The sequence below is a fragment of the Pipistrellus hanaki genome, assembly GCF_964339955.1.
Source record: "Pipistrellus hanaki genome assembly, chromosome: X".
NCBI lineage: Eukaryota > Metazoa > Chordata > Mammalia > Chiroptera > Vespertilionidae > Pipistrellus > Pipistrellus hanaki.
The window spans coordinates 5,223,815-5,249,566 of NC_140524.1; the positions used below are offsets into that span (position 1 = coordinate 5,223,815).

At 51.8% G+C, this 25,752-nt stretch overlaps 1 protein-coding gene across 3 annotated transcripts; it reads left to right on the forward strand.

Moving 5' to 3' along the window:
• The first annotated feature begins 10,686 nt into the window (after positions 1-10,686).
• WDR13 (WD repeat domain 13) lies at positions 10,687-20,462 on the forward strand. Of its 3 annotated transcripts, XM_084870604.1 has the most exons (10): positions 11,150-11,371; positions 11,641-11,720; positions 12,323-12,563; positions 13,675-13,784; positions 13,898-14,028; positions 15,076-15,383; positions 16,356-16,536; positions 16,636-16,777; positions 19,160-19,278; positions 19,627-20,462. In XM_084870604.1, the coding sequence occupies exons 2-10, from the start codon at positions 11,680-11,682 to the stop codon at positions 19,809-19,811; spliced, it is 1,458 nt and encodes a 485-aa protein (XP_084726730.1). In that variant the 5' UTR covers positions 11,150-11,371; positions 11,641-11,679; the 3' UTR covers positions 19,812-20,462. The 3 variants fall into 3 exon arrangements, with proteins under 3 accessions (XP_084726728.1, XP_084726730.1, XP_084726729.1); XM_084870602.1 differs by lacking the exon at positions 12,323-12,563 and having other exon boundaries at positions 10,687-11,371; XM_084870603.1 differs by lacking the exon at positions 11,150-11,371 and having other exon boundaries at positions 11,407-11,720.
• The last annotated feature ends 5,290 nt before the right edge of the window (positions 20,463-25,752 follow it).

The following is a 25,752-nucleotide window of genomic DNA, read 5'->3' on the forward strand; positions in this document are numbered from 1 at the left end:
TTTTTTTTAAACACTGCCCTGATTATATAGAAGTTTCTTAAAATAATTGTGAATGTCATTTTTTTAATACTGGAAGAAAAATATTCTGTTGTGTTTCATGTAGTATTTAGGATGTCTTTCATGGAGCTGATTAAAAAAATGATACCTAAAGAATTGATACTCTGCTGCTTTTTCCTTACTCTGGCTTATAATCTAAAATAAAGATTGGGAAAGGAGACTTTGAGTAAAGAATTTAGAGGGGTCAGCAGGGCAAGTTTGGGGTTTGGGTGAGTGTGTTATATAGGCACACCTCAGATACATGAGAGAAAAGGATACTAAACTCAATTTAATGTGAGGGTCCCTGAAAAATCCTGGTTTAAGAACAGAATTCTAAGCTCAAACTGGATTCTGCTGCTTCCCAGCTATTTGACTTGGTGGGTCATTTAACCTGTGTGCCTCAGCCCCACAGGCATTTTACCTTTTCTGTTGGGTGTAAAGCACATTTAATAGGTATATACGGCCATTGGCCAACCCTTCAGTCACAGATTCAGTGCTGAGGTGGTGGCAGTGGCTTGGTCCAGTTTTGTACCTTGGGTTTGAGTTCCTGAACAGCTTAAACTGTCTTATTTCCTCGTTCCTGGGACACGACTGTCATGGACTGAGCATGTCACCTCAAAACACATGTTGCAACCCTCCCCAATGTGATAATATTAAAAAGGAGGCCTTTCTAATGAGGGTGAGACCTTCATGATAATAGAAATAGTTTGCCTCCCTGATCGACTCTGCCATGTGAGGATATAAGAAGTCATTGATTTCAGAGAGAAACATCGGTGGTGGAATCACGGATTGGCTGCCTCCTGCATGCCGCCAACTGAGGAGCAAGCCTGTAACCCAGTCATGTGCTCTTGACCGGAATCAAACCTGGGACCCTTTTAGCCCACAGTCTGACACTATCCCCTGAGCCAAACTAGCTAGGGCTACAAGAAGGCATTCTGAAAGGGCCCCACCATAACTGAACCATGCTGGTACCCTGATCTTGAGTTTCCAACCTCCAGAATTGAGAAATTACACTGTTAAAGCAGCTCAAACAGCCTGGATCCCTGTACTGGGAGGGTCAGTATTGGCGGCCTGGACCCGCCTTCCTCCCATACAGATTGTCCTACCCCCACCGTGTGGGTGCTTGGTCTGGGCAGGCATTCTGTGTCGGACCTGCAAGGAGCCGAGGGAGTGGGCCATTACGGCCTTGAGTGGGGAGGGGTTCCCTGCACCTCGGGGAGTAGTGTCCTCACCCTCTGCAGCCTGAGACCCATCAACTGCAAGTTCTGCAACAAAACGGTCCCCTAAATTATATCAATAAACCCTCCTGACACTGAAATTGCTAATCAATAAAATTTCCAGACAAAAGTGCCAATTATTCCTCCACTTCAGTGTTATCATCTCACTAACATGTTTCCCAAGAACCCACCAAACCCCAAACGTTTCAAGGTCCCTTGAGAACCTGTGTCCCAAGGCCTATGAAGAGCTATCTTACACTTCCCGTGACCACCCCCCACCACTGCAGGGTCCCAAATACATCCCAAGCCCTGCCCCTCCCCCCCTATGAACTGAATCGCTTCTGACCTTGCTTCCTAGCTTCATTTCTCTGCCTCAGGTTCAAGGTGTGTAAAATGGAGATAGTGCCCCACTGGATGGAGTTAAGGGTTCCTGATACTGCCCCCATTCTAGAAGTAGAGGTGTAGAAGACTTCCAAATAGCCTTCCAGTTTTTAAAAATGTTGATTTCAGAGAGGAAGGGAGAAACATCAATAAGAGGGTTACCTCCTACACGCCCCCTACTGGGATCAAGCCCACAACCAGTCTACAGGCAGATGCTCTATCCACTGAGCCAAACCAGCTAGGGGCCGAATAGCCTTTTAAAATATGCTGTGAATATTTCAGGCATGCTAACAACAACCAAAAAAAAAGGATAAGGATCACTGCCAGTGTTCCTACCACTCCTCTGCTTATCAAGACAAAACTTGCCGCGTCCCTGCCCAGCTGCATACCTCTTCCATCTCCCATCCTTTTCCGGGCTAGCAAGGACCACGGTCCCTTGGAATTCAGACTGCCCCAATATCTAGAAAACAAGGGATTTTTCTTCAATATAACAGTGCCCAAAGACCATTAGGGCTTCTAAATTGTTTTTTTAAAAAGCCGTGGCAGCCCTAACCAGATTGCCTCAGTGGATAGAGCGTCAGCCTGCGGACTGAAGGGTCCCGGGTTCGATTCCAGTCAAGGGCATGTACCTTGGTTGCGGGCACATCCCCAGTACTACTGTGCATGAGGCAGCTGGTCGATGTTTCTAACTATCCCTCTCCCTCTCTAAAAAAAATTAAATATATATATATTTTTTAAATCTGTGGCATTGTTCTACATAAACATTTTTTAAATATATTTTATTGATTTCTTATAGCGAGGAAGAGAGAGGGATAGAGAGTTAGAAACATCGATGAGAGAGAATCATCGATCAGCTGCCTCCTGCATACCCCCTACTGGGGATGTGCCCGCAACCAAGGTACATGCCTTTGGCCGGAATCGAACCTGGGACCTTTCAGTCCGTAGGCTGACGCTTTATTCACTGAGCCAAACCGGTTTCGGCTGTTCTACATAAACATTTCTAATAGGATCTCTCTGGGTTCTTTAGACAGGGGGACCATCCCTTTGCCCAGCACCGGAAGCCCCGCCTTCCCTCATCCAAAACCCAGGACCTCTAAAAGCCTGCCTCTCCCTTGTATGCATCTATGCATAACCCATGGGCACAGACAACAGGGTGGTGAAGGCCTTGGGGGGGGAGGGGGAGGTCAATGTGGGGGGAGAAGCATATGTAATAACTTTCAACAACAAATATTTTTTTAAATTGGAAAGGGGAAAAAATAAAAACCTGTTGATGGGGGTAATGCCCATTAAATGAGTCAAGACTTGGGAAACATCTAGAACAGTGTCTGGTAGTTAGATGTGGTCAGTAAGTGTTATGTCTGCCAGGTAACAGTAGGGCCACAGCAAAGGATACACATTTCTTTCCCTCAGGAATCGTGCTTGTATTGATGGGCCCACGGTCAATGACGTAGTAAACAGGTGCATAATGTCACATTGGGACGCGGCAAGCATTAAGGAAAATGAGCCCGGATGGAGAGTGAGGGGTGTGATATTTACACAGGGTGGTCGTGGTCGGGGAAGGCAACTTGGGAGGAGGCTTTCAAATAGAGATGCAGAGAGAGGGAGGGCAGGCGAGGAGGAGGAGGAGATGGAGTAGCGCAGTGGTTCCGCCATGGCGTTTGGCTGTCTTGCACAGCTCTGCATAAGCCGGGTAGGCTAGCCTATCTAAGAATTGGCAGGACACTCTGGTCTTTGGAACACAGAGCATGACAGGCCTGTGAGGAAAGGCTTGGAGACCAGCTCTCATTAACCCCCCTGTCTACCAGAGATTCCTGAAGCCGTTTCTCATCCCCTAGCTTCTGGGGAGGTCGGAGGCGTTCTGTCCTCCACTTGGAATCACTTTCTCTGCCCCGGGGCGGCCTACCCCTTCTGCTGCAGTCATCGGCCCCTTTGTTTCAATGTCACCCACCCAAGGAGCATGAGCTGGCATCTGTGGCTATTGCTTTTTTTTTTTTAATATATTTTATTGATTTTTTACAAAGAGGAGGGGAGAGGGAGAGAGAGTTAGAAACGTCGATGAGAGAGAAACATCGACCAGCTGCCTCTTGCACACCCCCTACCGGGGATGCACCCGCAACCAATGTACATGCCCTTGACTGGAATCGAACCTGGGACCTTTCAGTCCGCAGACCGATGTTCTACCACTGAGCCAAACCGGTTTCCGCTATTGCTTTTTTTTTTTTTTTTTTTTAATGAATCTGTTTTATTATTATTCTTATTATTATTATTAATCCTTGCCCGAGGATATATTTTTTCATTGATTTTTAGAGAGACTGGAAGGGAAAGGGAGAGACAGAAACATCGATGTGAGAGAGACACATCAATTGGTTGCCTCCTACACACACCCCAATTAGGGCCAGGGAACCGGAATTGAACCTGGGACCCTACATTCCATGAGCTGATGCTCTATCCACTGAGCCAAACCAAGGAGGGCTATTCTTGTTTTTGCGATCTATGTAAAGTAGCAAACACTTGAATCAAGCAAAGGCTGGTCTCTATTGGCCAAATCTGTCAGCTTTGCATCTAGGAAGGGAGAATTACAGGCAGAAGAAAAAGCAAGCCCTGAGGTAGAGGCCCTGAGGTGGAGCTTGCTTGGTGTGTGATTAACAAGTTCAGTGTAGCCCTAACTGGTTTGGCTCAGTGGATAGAGCGTCAGACTGAAGGGTCCCAGGTTTGATTCCAGTCAAGGGCATGTATGTACCTTGGTTGCGGGCACATCCCCAATAGGGGGTGTGCACGAGGCAGCTGATTGATGTTTCTCTCATCATCGATGTTTCTTTTTTTTTTTTTTTTTTAATATATTTTATTGATTTTGTACAGAGAGGAAGGGAGACAGATAGAGAGTCATCAATCAGCTGCCTCTTGCACACCCCCTACTGGGGATATGCCCGCAACCAAGGTACATGCCCTTGACCGGAATCGAACCCGGGACCTTTCAGTCCCCAAGCCGACACTCTATCCATTGAGCCAAACTGGTCCCGGCTCATCATCGATGTTTCTAACTGTCCCTCTCCCTTCCTCTCTGTAAAAGATAAATAAAAGTATATTTAATTAAAAAAAAAAGAAGAAGAAGAAGAACAAGGATTCTTCAGCCAGGCGACCTGGGTGCAAGTTCAACTCCATTGCTTACTGTGTGATCTTGGGCAAGTAACTCTTTGCCTCCATTTCCCCATCTGTGACATGGGATAATACTTGTACCAACTTCCCAGGGTTGTGTGAAGACAAAGGAAGGCTTTCTGCGTCTGCAGAGTGAGTACCGCAGTACTGGCACAGCAAGCTGGGTGTCAGTAATATTGCTGTGGGCTGCGTTGACATGTTCCCTGCGTGAGTATACAGAAGAGAACACTCCACATCCCAGGAACAGTCTGTGCAGTTTTCAGAGGATGTGCCGTTAAGGCAGTGTGCTGGAACATTCCCTGACTGCGGAAGAGCAACAAGGGACACAAAGTTGGAGAGGAGGCCTAAGATCTCAGCTTCTCCCCATGGGGCGTGCAGGGGGGGGGGGGGGTAATATGCAGAAGGTTGCAAGAGAGAGGAAATGGATTAGGGACTGGATGCAGGGGGATGTCCAGAGGGGAGAGAGGAATGGGGACACTATTGTCAACACTGCTGGCTGGTTACCACGTGGTCTCTGGTGTCCAGGATGAGAAACTGTCCAGGTCTGCTTCCTGCCAGGGTCCAGACGCTAGTTCTCAAATTTTCTACTTCTGTGACGGTGAGACGTAAACCCCCTGAAGGATCACTTTTCTCATCTTCAGAGTGAGGCTCAGTAGTGCACCTGCCCCTGTGGTTGTGACAATTACATGAGATGGATGTAGTAAGAGCTCATTAAAACCAGGTGGGGCACATCCCAGGAAAGAGAGGGTGGCTTAACATTCTAAAACAGTGGTCGGCAAACTGCGGCTCTGATGACTAATGAGTTTGCCGACCACTGTTCTAAAAGCAGAGATGCATGCAGTGTATTGATAATGCTTTCAGTGATGGACAGAACACGGTGAGAAGAACCCAGGATCCAGTCTCTCCCAGGCCCACAGGCTGGCCCTAAAGCTCTCACTGAGTAAAAGGAATTCCAAACTTTAAAAAAATATATAGCCCTAGCGGGTTTGGCTCAGTGGATGGAGCGTCAGCCTGTGACTGAAGGGTCCCAGGTTCGATTCTGGTCAAGGGCTCGTGCCCAGGTTGCAGGCTCCATGCCCAGTAGCGGGGCAGCTGCCACCATTTAAGTTGCTATTGTGATGTGGTATGATCTTCAATTCTCATCATTGATGTTTCTATCTCCCTCTCTGAAATGAATATAGAAATATTTATACACACACACACACACACACACACACACACACACACACACACACACACTAGAGGCCCAGTGCATGAATTCATGCACCTTGAAAGGAAACTGTGGGCAGCAAGGCTGTAGTGGGCAGAGCGGCCCCGCCCTGCCTGGCTCCTCGCACCGCAGCCCAGGTCCCTTGTCTGCCAACAGCCCTGCTCCCACCACCACCGCCACTCACACCTGCTGATGGCACCAAGCAATGGGGGCTGGCACAGGGCGACAGCAGCGAGTGCGAGTGGCAGCTCTGGCGCTGGCAGCAGGTGCAAGTGGGGCCAGCACACAGGAGCAAAGTTTTCAGTAACCACCAGAGGCTCGCCCCGATGACAGTGACCGTTGCCCTGCCTTGTTCTCACACCCCCCCCACACCCGTTCACCTGCTCCACCATCCCACTGCAGCCGTGTTCCATGCTCTGCCACCTGCTGCCAACTCCCACCATGTTTCACATGCGCCCCCTGGTGGTCGGTGCATGTCATAGCAGCCGGGTGTTTGGTTATTCCACCATTGGTCTATTTGCATATGAGGGTTTTATATATAGATTATATATACCGGTATATATATTTTAGGAAGGGAGGAGAGAGAGAAACATCAATGATGAGAGAGAATCATTGATTGGCTGCCTCCTGCATGTCCTACACTGGGTTTCGAGCCCACAACTGGGCATGTGCCCTGACCAGGAACCAAACCATGACCTCCTGGTTCATAGGTCAATGCTCAACCACGGAGCGATGCTGGCCGGGCAGGAACTGTGATCTGAAGAGCAGAGCAGCCCCAGTTGTATTCCTGCAAAGTGATTGTCCCCTTTCGGGAATCGGTCCCTGACTGGCCTCACTGGCCTTGTCCACACAGTCAGCATTCAGAGCGTTGTGTCTATTGCTCCTTTTTATTCAGGTTCCAGTTTACATTTCTTTATCATTCTTCCCCCTTCCCCCGCCACACACACACAGCTTAGCAACACTAAGGGGACTATTTTCATGATAGTAAGGACCAATTTATAAATGATTGTCGTTATTGCTTATCTTTCCAGCTAAAATGGCAACTCCCTGAGGCTGGAGACCATTTCCCTGGGTCACTGCTGCTGCCCAGTGCCTGGTACCTGCAGGGGCCTGATTGACAGGTGTCGGAAGGCTGGCTCCCTGCTTCCACCTGCCCGGGTGTGCAAGTGGCCTTCCCCTCCAACTGCAGGAATCGTGTTTCTGATTCCGGCTGTGGATAGTTATCTCACCATTAAGACTTCAAGAATGGGCCCAGCTGGTGTGGCTCAGTGGTTGAGCCTTGACCTATGAACCAAGAGATCACGGTTCTCTCCCCATCAAAGACATGCCCAGGTTGCAGGCTGGATCTCCAGTGTGGGGCTATAGGAGGCAGCCAATCAATGATTCTCTCTCATCATTGATTTTTCTCCCTCTCCCTCTCCCTCTCCCTCTCCCTCTCCCTCTCCCTCTCCCTCTCTCTCTAAAATTAATAAAACACTTTTTTTAAAATATATATTTTATTGATATTTTACAGAGAGGAGGAAGGGAGAGAGATAGAGAGCTAGAAACGTCGATGAGAGAGAAACATCAACCAGCTGCCTCTTGCACACCCCTTACCGGGGATGTGCCCGCAACCAATGTACATGCCCTTGACCGGAATCGAACCTGGGACCTTTCAGTCTGCACACCGACGCTCTACCACTGAGCCAAACTGGTTTCAGCTAAAATTAATAAAACACTTTTTAAAAAAGACTTTGAGCACTGTGAGAACTTTGGCTTCAGAGGAAATTATAAAATTTTAAGTTATGACTTTATCTCTCAACCCGCACTTGTCCCATTTAGGAAGAAACTTCAGGGATGAGATAAGTGAATTAAGGACTCCGTGTCTGCGTTCCAGCTATACTTCAGCTCCATGTCTCTCCAAATGTCCCTCTCTGGCCTTGATTCTTGGCACCCCAAACGACCCAGGCTTTCCTTTAGATCATACTCCTGTTTGTTCCTGAAGATTGGCCCAACTGCAGGTTTCATTTTAGCCTCTGTTAGTAATGAACAGTGGACACAGCCAGTGTGGCTCAGTGCTCCCCTTTGCATTTCTAAACTCTGGGGGCCAGCCGAAACCCGTTTGGCTCAGTGGATAGAGCGTCAGCCTGGGGACTGAAAGGTCCCAAGTTCTATTCCGGTTAAGGGCATGTACCTTGGTAGCAGGCACATCCACAGGAGGGGGTGTGCAGGAGGCAGCTGGTCAATGTTTCTAAGTCTCTCTCTCCCTTCCTCTCTGTAAAAATCAATAAAATATATTAAAAATAAATAAATAAACTCTGGGGGCCAGATAGGCAGAAGGTACATGGAGGAAGGAGGAATCCAGAACAGACATGGCCCCTGCCTGTTTCTGCCACCATTTAAGTTGCTGTTGTGATGTGGTGTGATCTTCAAACAGCTCTGGCTTCCCTGTCTTTTCTGTCCAAATTTAGTTTAGTTTGTTCATTGGGCTGGGACCCTCAACTGTTATTCTGACAGCGAAAGAACCCTGATGCTGTTGGAGTGCAGAGGACTTGTGGTCCTCTGGGGGCTTGAGCTTCTTTTCTGGAGGTCAAGGTTATAACCAACATCACAACCTCCAGGAACAGATTCTCAGGACTTGACACCTCCAGTCCTGAGACCCTCCTTTCCCTTCCCTCTGACCTGCCATTCGTGCTGATAATCTCTGCCCCTTTCTCTCCAACAACTGAAAGTGCTTTCTATCGTTAGCTTATTGTTCAAAACCTATTTTTAAGCCAATGAGAGTGTGTAAATGCTTAGAAAAGAACAGAAATGGAAAAAATGCAGAGTGCATGATGGATGCAGGAGGCAGCTGTGGTCATTCTAATTCACATTATTTCTGCACCAGATCTATCTCTGGCAGATGGATCTGCTATTGGGCAAAATTTTTATTTATTTTTATTTGTGTGTGTGTGTTTGTCCCCCCCCCCCGCCCCCCTGCCTTGGGAAAAGTTTTTAAAGCAACAGACCAAGCCAGTGTGGCTCAGTGCTTGAGCATCAACCTATGGAACCATGAGGTCATGGTTTGATTCTGTAGGGTTGTGGACTTGACCAATCCCATCAGTGATTCTTGTCATTGATATTTCTTTCTCTCATTCTCCCTTCCTCTCAAGTCAATAAAAATATATATTTTTTAAAAGAATCAGTTCTGGCAGTCAGACATTCAATCTCCCTAGCATTGCTGACTTTCCTGTGATTTCTTCCCACCACCTTTTTCCTTCCTTCCTTCCTCTCTTTCATATATTTTATTGATTTTTTACAGAGAGAAGGGAGAGGGATAGAGTTAGAAACATTGATGAGGGCCGAAACCGGTTTGGCTCAGTGGATAGAGCGCCGGTCTTCGGACTGAAAGGTCCCAGGTTCAATTCTGGTCAAAGGCATGTACATTGGTTGTGGGCACATCCCCGGTAGGGGGTGTGCAGGAGGCAGCTGGTCGATGTTTCTCTCTCATTGACGTTTCTAGCTCTCTATCCCTCTCCCTTCTTCTCAGTAAAAAAAATCAATAAAATATATTTTAAAAAAAGAAAAAAGAAACATCGATGAGAGAGGAACATCTATCAGGCGCCTCCTGCACACCTCCCACCGTGGATGTGCCCACAACCAAGGAACATGCCCTTGACCGGAATCGAACCTGGGACCTTTCATTCTGCAGGCTGACACTCTATCCACTGAGCCAAACCGGTTTTGGCAGGCAATATGCTTTTTAAAAAATATTTTGTTGATTTTTAGAGGAAGGGAAAGGGATGGAGAGTTAGAAACATTAGTGAGAGAGAAACATCGATCAGCTGCCTTCTGCACACCCCCTTCTGGGGATGTGCCTGCAACCAAGGTACATGCCCTTGACCAGAATCGAACCTGGGACCCTTCAGTACGAAGGCAGATGCTCTATCTACTGAGCCAAACCGGTTAGGGTGGCAATATGCTTTTTAAAAAATGTTATTTTAATCCTCACCCAATGAGTGAGAATATTTTTCCCATTGATATTTAGAGAGAGTGGAAAGTATGGGTGAGGGGAAGAGAGAGATACATCCACATATTAGAGAAACATCCCATTGGTTGCCTCCCACTAGCGCTCCAACTAGGGGCAGTGGGGGGGTGGAGGGTTGAACCTGCAGCCAAAGTACTTGTCTTTGACCAGGAATCAAACCTAAGACCCTTTGGTTCACGGGTCGGTGCTCTAACTACTGAGCTAAATTGTCCAGGGCGGCAATATGCTCTTGGATGTGTCTCCTCGTTTCAGGTGGCTTTAGGACATTTTTCAGATTATGGTATTTGTGATTAAAAAATCGTGTAAAAAAATCACAATTTTGAGAATTGTAGCAGTTGATGTTAAAATCCAATAGGAAGTACTAAACCTTGTATTTCAACTTGGTAAGCTGTATATCCTGACCGCTTTAAGAAGAAGAAGTGCAGCTTCCGGGAGAAGTTGAAATAAGGAGGATTCAGATAGGCTCCTGAGGTTGTTGTGCCTAATTATTTGCAGACTCATGCCCAAACCGTTGCCCAGCGCACCCACCCACCCCCTCCTTCCCCTCCCCCGCGCGCTGCAAACACAGACACACAGACACACACACACACACACACCCATCCTTCCCACAGAACGCACTTCTCCTGGGGTGTCTGGATGCCCATCAATCGCTCTAAGAACTGGAGGACTTTGTAGGGGGCTGTGCATGTGCTTTATTCTATGCTTCAGATTTTGCTTGGCTAAAGTGTGCTGCTAAAAAGCAGCTTGTACACCACTCCTTTCAAAGAAAATCGGCCTGGCCTGGGTGGCTCACGGGTTGAACGTCAACCTATGACCCAGGAGGTCCCAGCTGGATTCCGGGCATAGGTCAATCCCCAGTGTGGGGCGTGCAGAAGGCAGCCCATCCATGATTCTCTCTCATTGATGTTTCTCTCTCTCTCCCTCTCCCTTCCGCTCTGAAATTTATAAAAAGATACTTAAAAAAGAAAATCCTGTTTCCGTTTCTGAAAGTCCTATTTCTGCTTTTTGGTGAGTGATCCGCATCCTTGCCCCTGGACAGCATTCTGGGGTGTCAGGGGCTGGGAAGGGGGTGAATGGAAGGGGCGGAGCCCCCGCTCTCCTGCCGGAAGCCGCCGGGCCTTGTGCGCCTGCGTGCTTCCCCACGTTCCGGGGAGGACTCCTCTCCCTTGTTCCGCCGGGCGGCCCTTCCCGGCCGCGGGCAGCCATCTTGCCCGGAGCTGGAGAGGGTGGAGGCCCTGGGGAAGGGTGACGCCGGCCTCGGGGCCGCCCCGGGGGCCTGGAGAGCCGGAGGCAGCCCGGGAGGCGGCTTCCGATCCGGGGCCCCGTCTCGGAGCCGGAAAGGGAAGGCGGGGCGGTGGGGGCCAGGTGGGTGGGGAAGGCCGGGCGGGGTTGCTAGGCTGGGGGAGGGGCGTTGCTATGGCGACCGGGGGGGCGGAGTGAGGTCCGAGCCGCCGCCGCGGGCCCTCCCGGAGCTGCCAGGAGCGGCCGGAGCGCCGACGATGCTGGCGGCGCGGTGTGATCTCACGGTATCTCGGCGCGGAGGGACGCACGGTCTGCGGCCACGATCGCCCGGCGGCAGGGGCGGAGCCGGCCCCGTTCGCCGCCGCCGCTGACCTCCCAGGCCTTTCCCGCAGGCGCCCGCGGGCGGACGCGGCGGAAGAGGAGGCCGGGGAATGGCCGCGGTGTGGCAGCAGGTCTTAGCCGTAGACGCGAGGTGAGGCGCGGGGCCGATCCCCCGGGAGCGGCAGCGGCGTGGTGCCCGGGCGGTGGCACCGTGCGGCTGCGCGGCCATGCCCGAGGTGACATGCGCAGTGGCAGGGTGTGCCCTCCGCGGGCCGGCCGGAGAGGGTCGGAGAGAGCATGCTGGGAAAAGGCGGGCACGTGGGCATGCGCAAAGAGGCTGGCAGCAGACCCTCTGCGGGAGGGGAGAGGGAGGTGATGGAGCTCAGGCCGGTGACACCCTATTTCCCACCGTTGTCCGCCAGACTTCCCTTACCGCCATCGTCTCCCCTTCTCATCCATCACCAACCCATACTGACCCCCCCCCGCCCCACATTCACCCCATCGCCATGTCAGACTGACCAGTCACCCCATACCAACTTCAGCCGAGCTGTCACATGCCCACGTGACCTCTCCATGTTCATTATCGCTGTACACGCACCCCTGCCCATCGCCACAGGAACCCCCAGCAGCACTGCTGACCACTTGCCATCCTGGCCCCTCCCTGCCACACACCTCACGCTCCTTCCCTGCCCTCCGAGTTGATTGATTCCATCTGTCTTGTGCCTGCTGCTCGCCTGCCTCCTGCCATCACAGGTACAACGCGTACCGCACACCGACGTTTCCGCAGTTTCGGACACAGTACATCCGGCGGCGCAGCCAGCTCCTGCGGGAGAATGCCAAGGCTGGGCACCCCCCGGCGCTGCGGCGGCAGTACCTGAGGCTGCGTGGGCAGCTCCTGGGCCAGCGCTACGGGCCCCTCTCTGAGCCAGGCAGTGCCCGTGCCTATAGCAACAGCATCGTCCGCAGCAGCCGCACTACCCTTGACCGCATGGAGGTGAGCTTCCTCCACGCCGCCTGCCAAGCATGCCACCTGCCTCCGTGTTTATTCAACAGACCTGTCAGGCACCTGCTATGTGCAAGGCACAGCTCTAAGCTCTTAGGATGAGTAGAGGGCAAAGGAGATAATACATTAGATAAATTGTCGGTAAACAGACATTGTCGGTAAACAGACAATAAATAAGATAAACACATTGATAAGTAGGCAATAAACATGATAACTAGGTCAATAATCATAGCAAACCAGATAAACATCCAATAATTACCATTGCTTATAGTGATACATGCTAACAAGCAAAAAATAAAGCAGATTAGGGGGCTAAAACCACTGTTGTGGAGACAAAGGGAAGCTCATATACAGATAAGATAAAGATAGTTGGTTAAGTGACTTCGGAAAGGAGAGGGGGAGAAATAGAATCATTGATTAGCTGCCTCCTGCATGCCCCACACTGGACATCCAGCCGGCAACCCGGGCATGTGCTCTGACTGGGAATGGAACCGTGACCTGGTTCATAGATCTATGCTCAACACTGAGCCACTCCATGCTGGCCAGGCAAGTAGCTATTTTTTTAAAATACATTGTATTTTTTTACAGAGAGGACGGGAGAGGGACAGAGAGAAACATCGATGAGAGAGAAACAGCAATCAGCTGCCTCCTGCACCCCCCCACACACACACTGGGGGTGTGCCCACAACCAAGGTACATGCCCTTGACCGGAATCGAACTTGGGACCCTTCAGTCCGCAGGCCGACGCTCTCTCCACTGGGCCAAACCGGTCAGGGCAGGAAGCTATTTTTGATGGGGATGATGAGGGAAGGCCTCTGAGGAGGTGAAAGTTGATCTGGGACTTGAATGAAACCAGACACTGAGCTGAGTGGTTTCCGGGGAGGTGCCCATTCTCGTTCAGAGACCACTATTGAGTGTCTCCTGGGCACGGCCAGGTGGGAGCAGGGTAGCTAGTGCAGAGCCACCGTGGTACAGGTGGGTGGTGGTGGTGGCAGGGGACGGGCTGAGAGGGGTCTGGTCCTGGGTATATTTTGAAGGCTCTAGACCTCAGAGGTTCTTGAGGGCTCTTTTCAAGATGCGCCCACCCTGGTCCTCCCTGCAGGACTTCGAGGATGATCCTCGGGCCCTGGGGGCCCGCGGGCACCGCCGTTCTGTCAGCCGAGGCTCCTACCAGCTGCAGGCACAGATGAACCGTGCCGTCTATGAGGACAGGTATGCACCACGGACCACGCAGGGGGGGTGTGAGGAGGAGGGGAGCCAGGGGCAATGGCAGGCTGGCTGCCAGGACCTACCTCCTCTCACCTCCTCCCTTGGTTGGGGTCCAGGCCCCCTGGCAGTGTGGTCCCCACATCAGCAGCGGAAGCGAGTCGAGCCATGGCTGGGGATACGTCGCTGAGTGAGAACTACGCCTTTGCGGGCATGTACCATGTTTTTGACCAGCACGTGGACGAGGCAGGTGAGCCAGTAGGTGGCCGGTCCCATCACCACGAATTTGCCCCAAAACTCTCACGACCACCCATTGTACTCTTTTCTATAACGCAGTCTCTGGCCCACCTCCAGAGGAGGCATTGCCAACCCTTAAAACCTTCCACAAACCTAAAAGCCCGCTGTAGAGTGGCCTGCAAAATCTTGGGTATTTTGTCTACCATGAAGGGGCTCAGCAGCCCTGGCCAGTGTGGCTCAGTGGATAAAGTGTCAGCCTGTGGACTGAAAGGTCCTGCGTTCAATTCCGGTCAAGGTCACATACCTCAGTTGCAGTCTCCAGCCCGGCCTGGTTGGGGAGCTTGGGGGAGGCCTACCGATCCCAGGTCAGGGCCCACAACCAGTCCCTGGTCAGAGCCGTGCGGGAGGCAGCCATACCATGTGTCACTCTCACATTGATGTTTCTCTCTGTCTCCCTGCCTTCCACGCTCTCTAAAAATCAATGGAAAACTATCCTCGGGTGAGGATTAGATTAACAAAAGAAAATTTATTTATTTATTTATATTTTTAAATATATTTTATTGATTTTTTACAGAGAGGAATGGAGAGAGAGAGAGAGCTAGAAACGTGAATGAGAGAGAAACATCGACCAGCTGCCTCTTGCACACCCTCTACCGGGGATGTGCCTGCAACCAAGGCACATGCCCTTAACCGGAATCGAACCCGGGACCTTTCAGTCCACAGACCGATGCTCTACCACTGAGCCAAACCTGCTTCGGCGGAAAGAATATATTTTTTTTATATACTTTATTGATTTTTTACAGAGAGGAAGGGAGAGAGAGAGAGAGAGAGAGAGACGTCAATGATGAGAGAGAGCCATTAATCAGCTGCCTCCTGCACGCCCCACACTGGGGATGAGCCCGCAACCCGGGCATGTGCCCTTGACCAGGAATGGAACCGTGATCTCCTGGTACATAGGTTGATGCTCAACCAATGAGCCACACTGGCCGGGCAGAAATTTTATAAACAAAAGCACCCGGTGGGTGTGCTGGCTCCTACCAGTGGCTCCTTGGCATTGCAGTGCCCCGGGTGCGCTTCGCCAATGACGACCGCCACCGCCTGGCCTGCTGTTCGCTCGACGGCAGCATCTCCCTGTGCCAGCTGGTGCCCGCCCCGCCCACCGTGCTCCGCGTGCTGCGGGGCCACACCCGCGGCGTCTCGGACTTCGCCTGGTCCCTCTCCAATGACATCCTCGTGTCCACCTCACTCGATGCTACCATGCGCATCTGGGCCTCTGACGACGGCCGCTGCATCCGGGAGATCCCCGACCCCGACGGCGCCGAGCTGCTCTGCTGCACCTTCCAGCCGGTCAACAACAACCTCACCGTGGTCAGGCTCCGGGGTGCTGGCGAGAGGGCGGGGTGCTGGGCCCGGCGAGCTGCTCTGGGGCATCCCCTCCAGTCCATCGCCATGGTCCCCTGGTGGTCAGGCTCAGGGAATCCAGCCAGAATGGGGACATGTAGATCTTGGATTGGGATGGTCTCACTGGTGGACACCAGGGGTGACCAGTCAGGGGCTAGGGGTCAGGGGTCTGCCACCCCTTTGTCCCGTCAGCAGTAGGTCCTCCATTTCCACCTGCAGGGGCTGCTGGGTGTGGAGCAGGATCACTAGATGGAAACCTCATCTCTGATTGGATGCTCCCCTGTGGTCCGACCCTCAGATAGAGTCAGAGGCGGGCGGTGCAGGAGGAAAGGAAGCCTGGCCTGGCCCTGGGGGGTGGAGAGGGAGCAGCCCCCGCCCCAGTGGGATCACACTCCGGGGAGGACCAGCAAGGGAGCTGTTACCATGGGCCTAGTGTCGTGGTCTGCAAACTGCGGCTCGAGAGCCACATGCAGCTCTCTGGCCCCTTGAGTGTGGCTCTTCCATAAAAGACCATGGCCTGGGCAAGTCTATGTTGAAGAAGTGGCGTTAGAAGAAGTTGAAGTTTAAAAAATGTGGCCCTCCAAAGAAATGTCAATCATTGTACCATTGATATTTGGCTCTGGTGACTAATGAGTTTGCCGACCACTGGCCCAGGACGGCCCTGTGCTTTGCTGAGCACAGTGGGCACTGGCCGAGGCCAACGCTGTGGGTCTGTGGCCCCTGTGGTCCCTGCCGCGCTGGGTGCTGTGGTCAGATGATAAGAAGGGCTGGCTCGGGAGGATTGTGGCCCTGGGTCACCTCTAGTCAACCCACCATGGCCCTGCTGGCATCAGACTCCAGCAGAGGGAAGACGGTCCAGTTAACAGCAGCCCCACGGCGGTCAGACTCCAGGGGGGACTGGCTGGGAGCGGGATGACGGTGCGTGGGTCTCGCCCACAGGTTGGGAATGCCAAGCAAAACCTGCACGTCGTCAACATCTCCACGGGCAAGAAGGTGAAGGGCGGGTCCAGCAAGCTGACAGGCCGGGTCCTGGCTCTGTCCTTCGACGCCCCCGGCCGGCTGCTCTGGGCAGGGGATGACCGAGGCAGTGTATTCTCCTTCCTCTTCGACATGGCCACAGGTAGGCGGTCCCAGGCCCACATCCGGGTGCTCGCACTCCCGCCCTGCTGGTCCGCAGCCCTCGCCTCACTTTGTCCTCCTCTCCCCTCCGTGGTCGCAGGGAAGCTGACCAAGGCCAAGCGCCTGGTGGTGCACGAAGGCAGCCCTGTGACCAGCATCTCTGCCCGCTCCTGGGTCAGCCGCGAGGCTCGAGACCCCTCGCTGCTAATAAATGCTTGTCTCAACAAGCTGCTGCTCTACAGGTGGGTCTCCCTCCTCAGCCACCTGGAGATGGGGGAGAGGCCTGTCTCCTCCCCTCCCCCTGCTCCTCTCCCCCTCCCCCTCCTCCTCCTATTATGATGACCTCAGTAGTAGCCGTAAAAAGTAATGGCAGCCCTGGCCGGCTTGGCTCAGTGGATAGAGCATCGGCCTGTGGACTGAAGGGTCCTGGATTTGAATCCTGTCAAGGGCACAGGCCTGATCCCCACTAGGGGGTATGCAGGAGGCAGCCGATCCATGATTCTCTCTCATCAATGATGTTTCTTTTTCTTTTTCTTTTTAAAGACATTTTTTATTGATGTCAGAGAGGAAGGGAGAGGAAGGGAGAGATAGAAACGTCAATGATGAGAACCATTGATCAGCTGCCTCCTGCACGCCCTCTACTGGGGATCGAGCCCACAACCAGAGCATGTGCCCTTGACGGAAATCGAACCTGGGACCCTTTAGTCCACAGGCCAATGCTCTATCCACCTAGCCAAACCAGCCAGGGCTCATCGATGATGTTTCTCTCTCTCCCTCTCCCTTCCTCTCTCTGTGAAATCAATGAAAATACGTTTTAAAAAACAGTAATGGCAGTAGCTAGCAGTTAGGGAGCAGTTACTGGGGCCAGGTCCTCTTCAAAGCACCTCATACATATCATCTCATTCAATCCTCATAAGCTCTGTGAGGTAGGTGCTCTTATCATGTCCATTTTATAGATGAGCAAACTGAGGCATAGCATGGACTAGGGCCCCATAGAGCAGTGACCCGTTTTCCTTTTTTTTTGAGGAGGGAAGTTTTTCTGTCCCCACTCACATATATCATGCTACCAAATGCAGTTCTCAGCCTGGACCACATGTTGGAATGACCTGAAGGACTTCAAAAGTCATGGCCAGGCCCAGCTGGTGTGGTTCAGTGGTTGAGTGTCAACCTAGGAACCAAGAGGTCACGGTTCGATTCCAGGTCAGGGCACATGTCCAGGTTGTGGGCTTGATCCCCAGTAGGGACGGTGCAGGAGGCAGCTGATCAGTGATTCTCTCTCCCTTCCACCCTAAAATCAATAAAAATAATAATACAAAATAAGTCATGGCCAGGCCCCACTCCAGACCAGGGATTTCTTTTTTATTTTTAATATATTTTTATTGATTTCAGAGAGGAAGGGAGAGGGAGAGATAGGAACATCAATGATGAGAGAGAATCACTGATCAGCTGCCTCCTGCATGCCCCACATGGGATTGAGCCCACAACCCTGGCATGTGCCCTGACCAGGAATCGAACCAGTGACCTCCTGGTTCATAGGTCGATGCTCAACCACTGAGCCATGCCAGCCGGATGGGGCCAGGGATTTCAGAAGCTCTGGGGCAACCTGGGCTTTGGTATATTGAAAAGTTCCCCAGGTATCATGCAGCTATGCCTGAAGGCCACTGCCTGACAGGATGCTTGCCATTTTACTACCCTGATTCCCCAAAAATAATACAGTGTCTTATATTAATGTTTGCTCCCAAAGATGCGCTAGGTCTTATTTTCAGGGGATGTCTTATTTTTCCATGAAAAAGAATACGGTACACATTTATCGTTAAATGAAAATAAAGGAAATTTATTACCTGTATATGGTACAGTAGTACGGTAGTTGTCAACACAAACCAAACAAACTGTGAATCCTACAGTATCAAGAATTTACCCATTTATTCAATGACAATCATGTCATCATCTTCTGGAACATCATCCTAACAATCCAATTCCTGAATTTCCTGGTGAATTTCTTGTGACTCCATTTCTTTCAGAATCAGTGGACCAAATCTCTCATGTTTAGCCTAGGGGGGCCTTATTTTCGGGGGATGCTTTATATTTCACTCAGAAGGAAACCTGTAAGTAGGTCTTATTTTCGGAGGATGTCTTATTTTCGGGGAAACATCTTGGGCACCGCCTGCCACAGTCAAGCATGTTAACAACTTTGAATGTAGAGTGTCCAGCCTTAACCGGTTTAGCTCAGTGGATAGAGTGTTGGGCTGCAGTCTGAAAGGTCCCAGGTTTGATTCTGGTCAAGGGCATGTACCTTGGTTGCGGACACATCCCCAGTGGGGGAAGGGGGGTGCAGGAGGCAGCTGATCGATGTTTATCTCCCATCGATGTTTCTAACTCTCTATCCCTCTCCCTCTCTGTGGGAAAGCAATAAAATATATTTTTTTAAAAACACAGATAGAGTGTCCAAATGGTCACTAAACCCCACACCAGCCATGCTTTCCAGGTTGACGCACTGGTCCCAGGACTGAATTTCATGAGCCTTGAGAGAACTCGGTGCAGGGACAGGGACAGGGACACGGACTAGCACAGCACGGGTCCCCCTCGGGGCCTGAGGCTGCCCTGACCCGCTCTCCCCTCCTCAGGGTGGTGGACAACGAGGGCACCCTGCAGCTGAAGAGGAGCTTCCCCATCGAGCAGAGCTCGCACCCCGTCCGCAGCATCTTCTGCCCGCTCATGTCCTTCCGCCAGGGCGCCTGCGTGGGTGAGTGCCATGGGGCCGGGCGTCTGGGTGGCCGGGGACAGGCAGAGACCAGGCCGGTGCTGATGGGGCTCAGACATCGTGACACCCTGAGGCCCTGCCTTCTGGGCCCTGAGACCCCTCCCACCCCAGCGGCCTTGCACTTGGAACACGGAGCCCCGACCAGCTCAGACACCGCACTACAGAGAGGGATTCTCTCATCAATCTCTCCGTGTAGAACCAAAAGGGCCAGTTAGCCTCCCTGTCTAGGAAGGGCCCCCTACCCCCAGGCACTCTGGGACCTCACAGACTTTCCCTGGGGTCACCCCACCTCCTGCACCACCCCCTGACGGCCTGTCCGCCCCTGCGCAGTGACTGGCAGCGAGGACATGTGCGTGCACTTCTTCGACGTGGAGCGGGCAGCCAAGGCCGCGGTGAACAAGCTGCAGGGCCACAGCGCCCCGGTGCTGGACGTGAGCTTCAACTGCGACGAGAGCCTGCTGGCTTCCAGCGACGCCAGCGGCATGGTCATCGTCTGGCGGCGGGAGCAGAAGTAGGAGCCTCCTGGCCCCGCCCTGCCCACCTTCCCACCCAGCCCGCACTCCGGCCTCCTGTTTGTAAATAAAGATCCTGTGCTCGTGCCCACGGCTGGCTCCCAGGGCTGCTGGGGGCACAGGAGGGGAGGGGGCAGAGGGCAGGGGTTCCCATGTTCATTCATGCATGTGTGCTCTGATTTCTTTTCTCATTCAGTAGCCATTGACTGTCTGTCTGCCTCGTCAGAGGCACCACCTTGAGGGTTTCCCAGTCGTGCATTGACAGACATTGCTAAGTATGTCCTGTGGGTCAGGGACTGTTCTAGGCTCGGGGTAAGCTGTGACCTAAACTGACCAATCCCTGCCCTCCCTCGCGGGGTCGCATTCTAGTGGAAGCAGGTGGATAACGGAAATAGATAATAGGCCAGCTGGAAATGGGCATCAGGAGGAAAAAGAAATCGAGGCCGGGAGAGCTCTAACTGGTTTGGCTCAACAGATGGAGCGTTGGCCTGTGGACTGAAGGGTCCCAGGCTCGATTCCGGTCAAGGGCATCTGCCTTGGTTGCAGGCACATCCCCAATGGGGGCTGTGCAGGAGGCAGCTGATTGATGTTTCTCTCTCATCGATGTTTCTGGCTCTCCTTCCTCTCTGTAAAAAAATCAATAAAATATATATTTTTTAAAAAGAAAGTGAGGCCAGGAGATGGCGGTGCAGGCGTGGAAGGTTGGGCTCTTTTGGGTGCCGTCACCCTGGGAGACATCCCGGACTGTGAGAGGTAAACAGAGATCTGAATGAAGTGAGAGAGAGAGCCACAACACCTGGGGGAGAACGGTCCTGACAGAGCAGTGCGAAGGCACGGAGGCCGGAACGTGCCCCAGGGGTGTTGGCAGAGGTCAATGTGGCAGGGAATGAGGTTGGCCCGGCCCGGTCCTGGAGGGCTTTGTGGGCCAGGAGGAGAACTTGGGCTTTTGTCTGAGTGAGGCGGGAGTCACCGTACTTTTTTTTATAAAGTTTTCATAGACGCTACATATAACATGGATGAACCTTGAGAACGTTTTTTAAAAGAAACTGATTTCAGAGAGGAAGGGAGAGGGAGAGAGAAACATCAATGATGAGAGAGAATCATTGATTGGCTGCCTCCTGCACGCCCCCTACTGGGGATCAAGCCTGCAACCCGGGCATGTGCCCTGACCAGGAATCAAACCTGGGACCCTTCAGTCCGCAGGCTGATGCTCTATTCACTGAGCTATACTAGCTAGGGCTCACCGGACGGCCACTACCTGGGCCCCACACCTGTCTGTGCATCAGGTTGTCCAGAAGCAGGAAGCAAAGGTGTTGAGGACTTGAAATGCACGCCAGGGCAGGAGCGACCATGAACCCTAAGGCTGAGCTAATGGCTACTAGGAGTGGAGGACACTGGGCTTCTCTCCACCCTCAGAGGAACTCCAAACCACCCACAGCTCCTCTCATGCCCACCCAGGGCCCAAAGTCCAGCCCTGGAACTACTCGGAGGCCACCAAGTGATGTTCAGTATTTGAGGGGACCGCTGAAGCATCAGTGGGAAGCGTGACACCATCTTGAGACCTCAGGATCAGTCCACAGAGTCACAGAGACACCAGCCTGGCCCAACATGGTTGAGCTGCTGACCTAACACCAGCAGTCTTGCTGAGGGAGGAGAAGAACCTCCTGTTGGTTACAGCCACTGTTGTTGGACTGTGTGGTTACTTGTAGCCAGAAGCAGGTCCTTGAATAACGCTATTTTGTTCAATGTCGTTTTGTGATCATGTTGATAAGATGCCTTAGAAACTGAACTCTGGTTGATATCAATGAGCCTGTGGCAAAATTGGTTTTGTTATATGTCGTTTTGCTCAAAGTATAGAACCTGTTGATGACTTTAAGTGAGGACTTACTGTGCTTCCATCTCAGAGACCCTTAGGTAAATGGTGATGAGATGGGGACAGCAGAGAGCTGGACTGTTCAGGATCCAGGTTGTGGATACACCGAGTGGCCAGATGATGATGATCTCTGAACACATAATCATCTGGCCACTCCGTGTCTGTCCTATAGAATAAAAGGCTAATATGCAAATTGTCCCCTCCACAAGGAGTTTGACCAGCAGGCAGGCCAGCCAACCACCCATGTCCCTTCCCCCTGGCCAGGCTGGCCGGACCCCACCCGTGCACGAATTCGTGCACCAGGCCTCTAATATATATATATATATATACTGAATGGCCAGATGATTATGCGTTCAGAGATCATAATCTGGCCACTCAGTGTATATGTGTGTTGGAGTGCCTCAGGACCACCCAGAGAATGATTTGCTAGGTGGACCCAGTCTCAGCATATACCTGGTGATGGTTTCTTCCAGCAAAAAGATATAGAGATCAACCAGCAAGGGCAAAGGCCCATGGGATAAAGCCCAGGAGTGCAAGCTGCCAGGGATCCTGTCCCAGTGGAGTTGCACGGGACACGCAATTCCCTCAGCCCTGGGTTGTGATAACACACGCAAAATGTTTCCAACCAGGGAAGCTCCTTAGGGACTCAGCACGCAGGGTTTCTATTGGTGGCTGGTCACCTAGGCAACCCCTTCCCGGTACATCTACAGCTTCCAGGCTCCCAGAGGGAAGCAGGTGTTCAGCATACACCACGGTGCTTAGATGAATAGAGTAGTGAGAGCCATTCTGAAGTCTACGTTTCCAAACGCCAGCCAAGAGCTCACCTTGAAGCAGACCTTCCCAAGGACAGCAGTTGGGGCATGCTCTGTTAACCCTTCTGCACAGCATGCAGCACCCAAGGGTTGCTGGGTTCCATCCAAAGTCGGGGATGGGCAAGATCATTTGGGCGGGTTTCATTGTTCTCAAACTCTCCTTCACGCTCTTCATCTTCTCTATGGAGTCTGGGTTCAAGATGGCTGATCATGCATGTTGTTATACATGACTGGAGGTTTTCTCATTGTAAAATTCGGAGGTGGCAGAGTTGACATCCTGCTCTGACATCATCTTCAGCCCTAGCTGGTGTGGCTCAGTTGGTTGGGCGTCATCCTGTGAACTGAAAGGTTGCTGGTTTGATTCCTGGTCAGGGCACATGTCTGGGGTACAGGCTCGATTCCTAGTAGGGGGCATGCAGGAGGCAGCTGATCATTGATGTTTCTCTCTCTCTCTCTCTCTCTCTCTCTCTCTCTCTCTCTCTCTCTTTCTTTCTCTCTCTCCCTCTCCCTCTCTCTAAAAAATCAATTTTTAAAACTTTTTAAAATAAATAAATACAATAATCTTCAATGAATAATGAGCATAAAATAAAAAGAATCTTATTGGTCAAATTGGGCCTCTGTTCGTTTATCCATCATCTCCGTGCCTCTGGTTTAACCTCAGATCCGGAACGCTTAGCCATTCTGCCACCAATGCCACTCAACGTCTTGCCTCAATTCCAGGCCTCCGTTAATGTCCCATGTCCTTTGTCTGACTTCGAATCTGTGTGTTTACTTCAACAGAAGCCTCCCTGGTTTGAGCTGGAAGCTGGGCCTTAGTTGATTATTACCTATCCGTGCACCACTGGTCCGTCCTCAAACCAGGCCTCTGTATGCTATTCTACCAGCTACTGTCTTCTGAGCTGACCTTGAATTTGGAGATTCTCTGGATTGTGACCAGTGCCCTTTTGCTCCAATCCAACCTTTAAGGCCCTCAGTCCTGACCTTGAATCTGAGTGTCTGTTATTTTCCCAGCAATGCCCATTCTACATGGGGACCCCAGCCCAGGGGGTATTCCTCCAAGTGTGGGACAGCTGAAAGCAATGCAGGCCCCGTGAAGCCACGGTGGCCCAGTGGGCAGCTCCGGAGCAGGCATTGCCAGTCAGAGCACAGCCCTGCAGAGAAGAAATGCCCAGCTCTGTACCTCTCTCTGCCCAGCTCAGCCCCTATCCAGGGGTCCTCAAACTTTTTAAAGTGGGGGCCAGATCACGGTCCCTCAGAGAGCTGGAGAGCCGGACTATATGAACTACTAATTCCTACTGTAACACCTCGGCTGCGCTCACTGCCCAAAAAACCTGGCGGGCCGGATCAGACTCCTCTGCGGGCCGCATGTGGCCCGTGGGCCGTAGTTTGAAGACCCCTGCCTATGCGGCCTGGCCCTGGCAGGGCGGGACCTCAGGGGAGGTGACTCCAACGCTGAGCCCCGCCCTGAGCGGCTGCCAGCTGCCCAGCGAGCGCTTCCTTGAAACGGGTTTGGCCGGTGCCAGGAAAGGCGCTGTGAACATGAACAAATATGCCACCTGGGGAGGAACTGGGGACCCAGGTGAAATGCTGGTTCCTCCGTCAGTCAACCCACAGGCCTGAGCCAGGCGCCTCACGCTCTACCTCCATTTTCTCCAGACTCAGCTGAGGGTTCGGGAGTCATTCATTTATTCTGCTGACATATACTGACGGAGTCTCCACACTGGGCCAGGCACTGTCAGGATATAATCGTGAACAAAACAGGTAAAACCGCCCAACTGGTGTGCTCAGTGGTTGAGCATCAACCTATGAACTAGGAGGTCACGATTCAATTCCCGGTCAGGGCACATGCCCTGGTTGTGGGCGCAGTCCCCAGTGAGGGGCATGCAAGAGGCAGCCAATCCAGGATTCTCTCTCATCATTGATGTTTCTAACTCTCCCTTCCTCTTGGAAATCAATAAAAATGTATAAAAAAGAAAAACAAGCCCTAACCGGTTTGGCTCAGTGGATAGAGCGTCGGCCTGCGGACTGAAGGGTCCCGGGTTCGATTCCGGTCAAGGGCATGTACCTGGGTTGCAGGGACATCCCCAGTGAGGGGGATGTAGGAAGCAGCTGATCAATGATTCACTCTCATCGTTGATGTTTCTAACTCTCCCTTCCTCTCAGAAATCAATAAAAATGTATAAAAATGGAAAACAGACCAAACCTCTGCCCTCAGTGATCCCTGACGCCCATTCAGTGACGCACACACAGAGCACACGTCACTCCCGGCCTTGCCTGTTTGACTCACGGTACGTGCAGTGGCCTCAATGCATATTCAGACAGATGATGCTGGCGGGGAGCGGAGGAAATAGCCAGCTGTGTTCACATGAAGGGAGGGAGGGAGAGAGGGAGGGAGGGAGGGAGGGAGGGAGGGAGGGAGGGAAGGAGCCGCCACAGCAGTTCTTAGCAGGAGCTCAGAGAGATAAGCTTTTACAAGGGTTTTTCCAGCAGCAGTCAATAAGCCAAATGCGGGGGAAAAGACATTTTTACCGCATATCACCCTGCCCCTCCCATGGATCCAATAGGGGAAATAGGCAGCCGGAGCCAGGCACACTGCCGGTCCCGCTGTGGCTTAAATGTTCGCTTCTGGTTTGTAGCCACGGTATTTCCCATCCGTGGCAGCAATGATTGGGATTTTGGTTTATGATCTGACCATTGGGTGAGCTCTGGGAATAAATGAATGGAGCTCTGTGGGCGGATGGATGGATAGATGGGTGGGTGGATGGATGGGTGGGTGAGATACCACAGAGCATGTAGTTTGTTAGTCTGTACCTCTTGCAGCTCTTGCCTCTGCAGAAGTGAAGCTTTAAGCGCTCTGGGTCTGAGTCTGTCATTCATTCAGTATTGTGTGTGTGTAACGTTTTCCTGTCTCCAGAAGGCATCAAAAATCATTTTGTGAAGTCTGTTAAATGAAAAGAGCTCGGGCCCTGATCAGTGTGGCTCAGTGGACAGAGCATCGGCCTGCGGACTGAAGGGTCCCAGGTTCAATTCCGGTCAAGGGATGTACTTTGGTTGCGGGCACATCTCCAGTGGGGAGTGTGCAGGAGGCAGCTAATCCATGTTTCTCTCTCATTCATGTTTCTAATTATCTCTGTACCTTCCTCTCTGCAAAAAATTAATAAAATATATTTCTAAAAAATTAAAAGAGCTCTGTTCTAATTGGCATATAGAAAGAATTAAGCACTTATACAAATCAAATATTCCTAAAATCCCAAGAAAA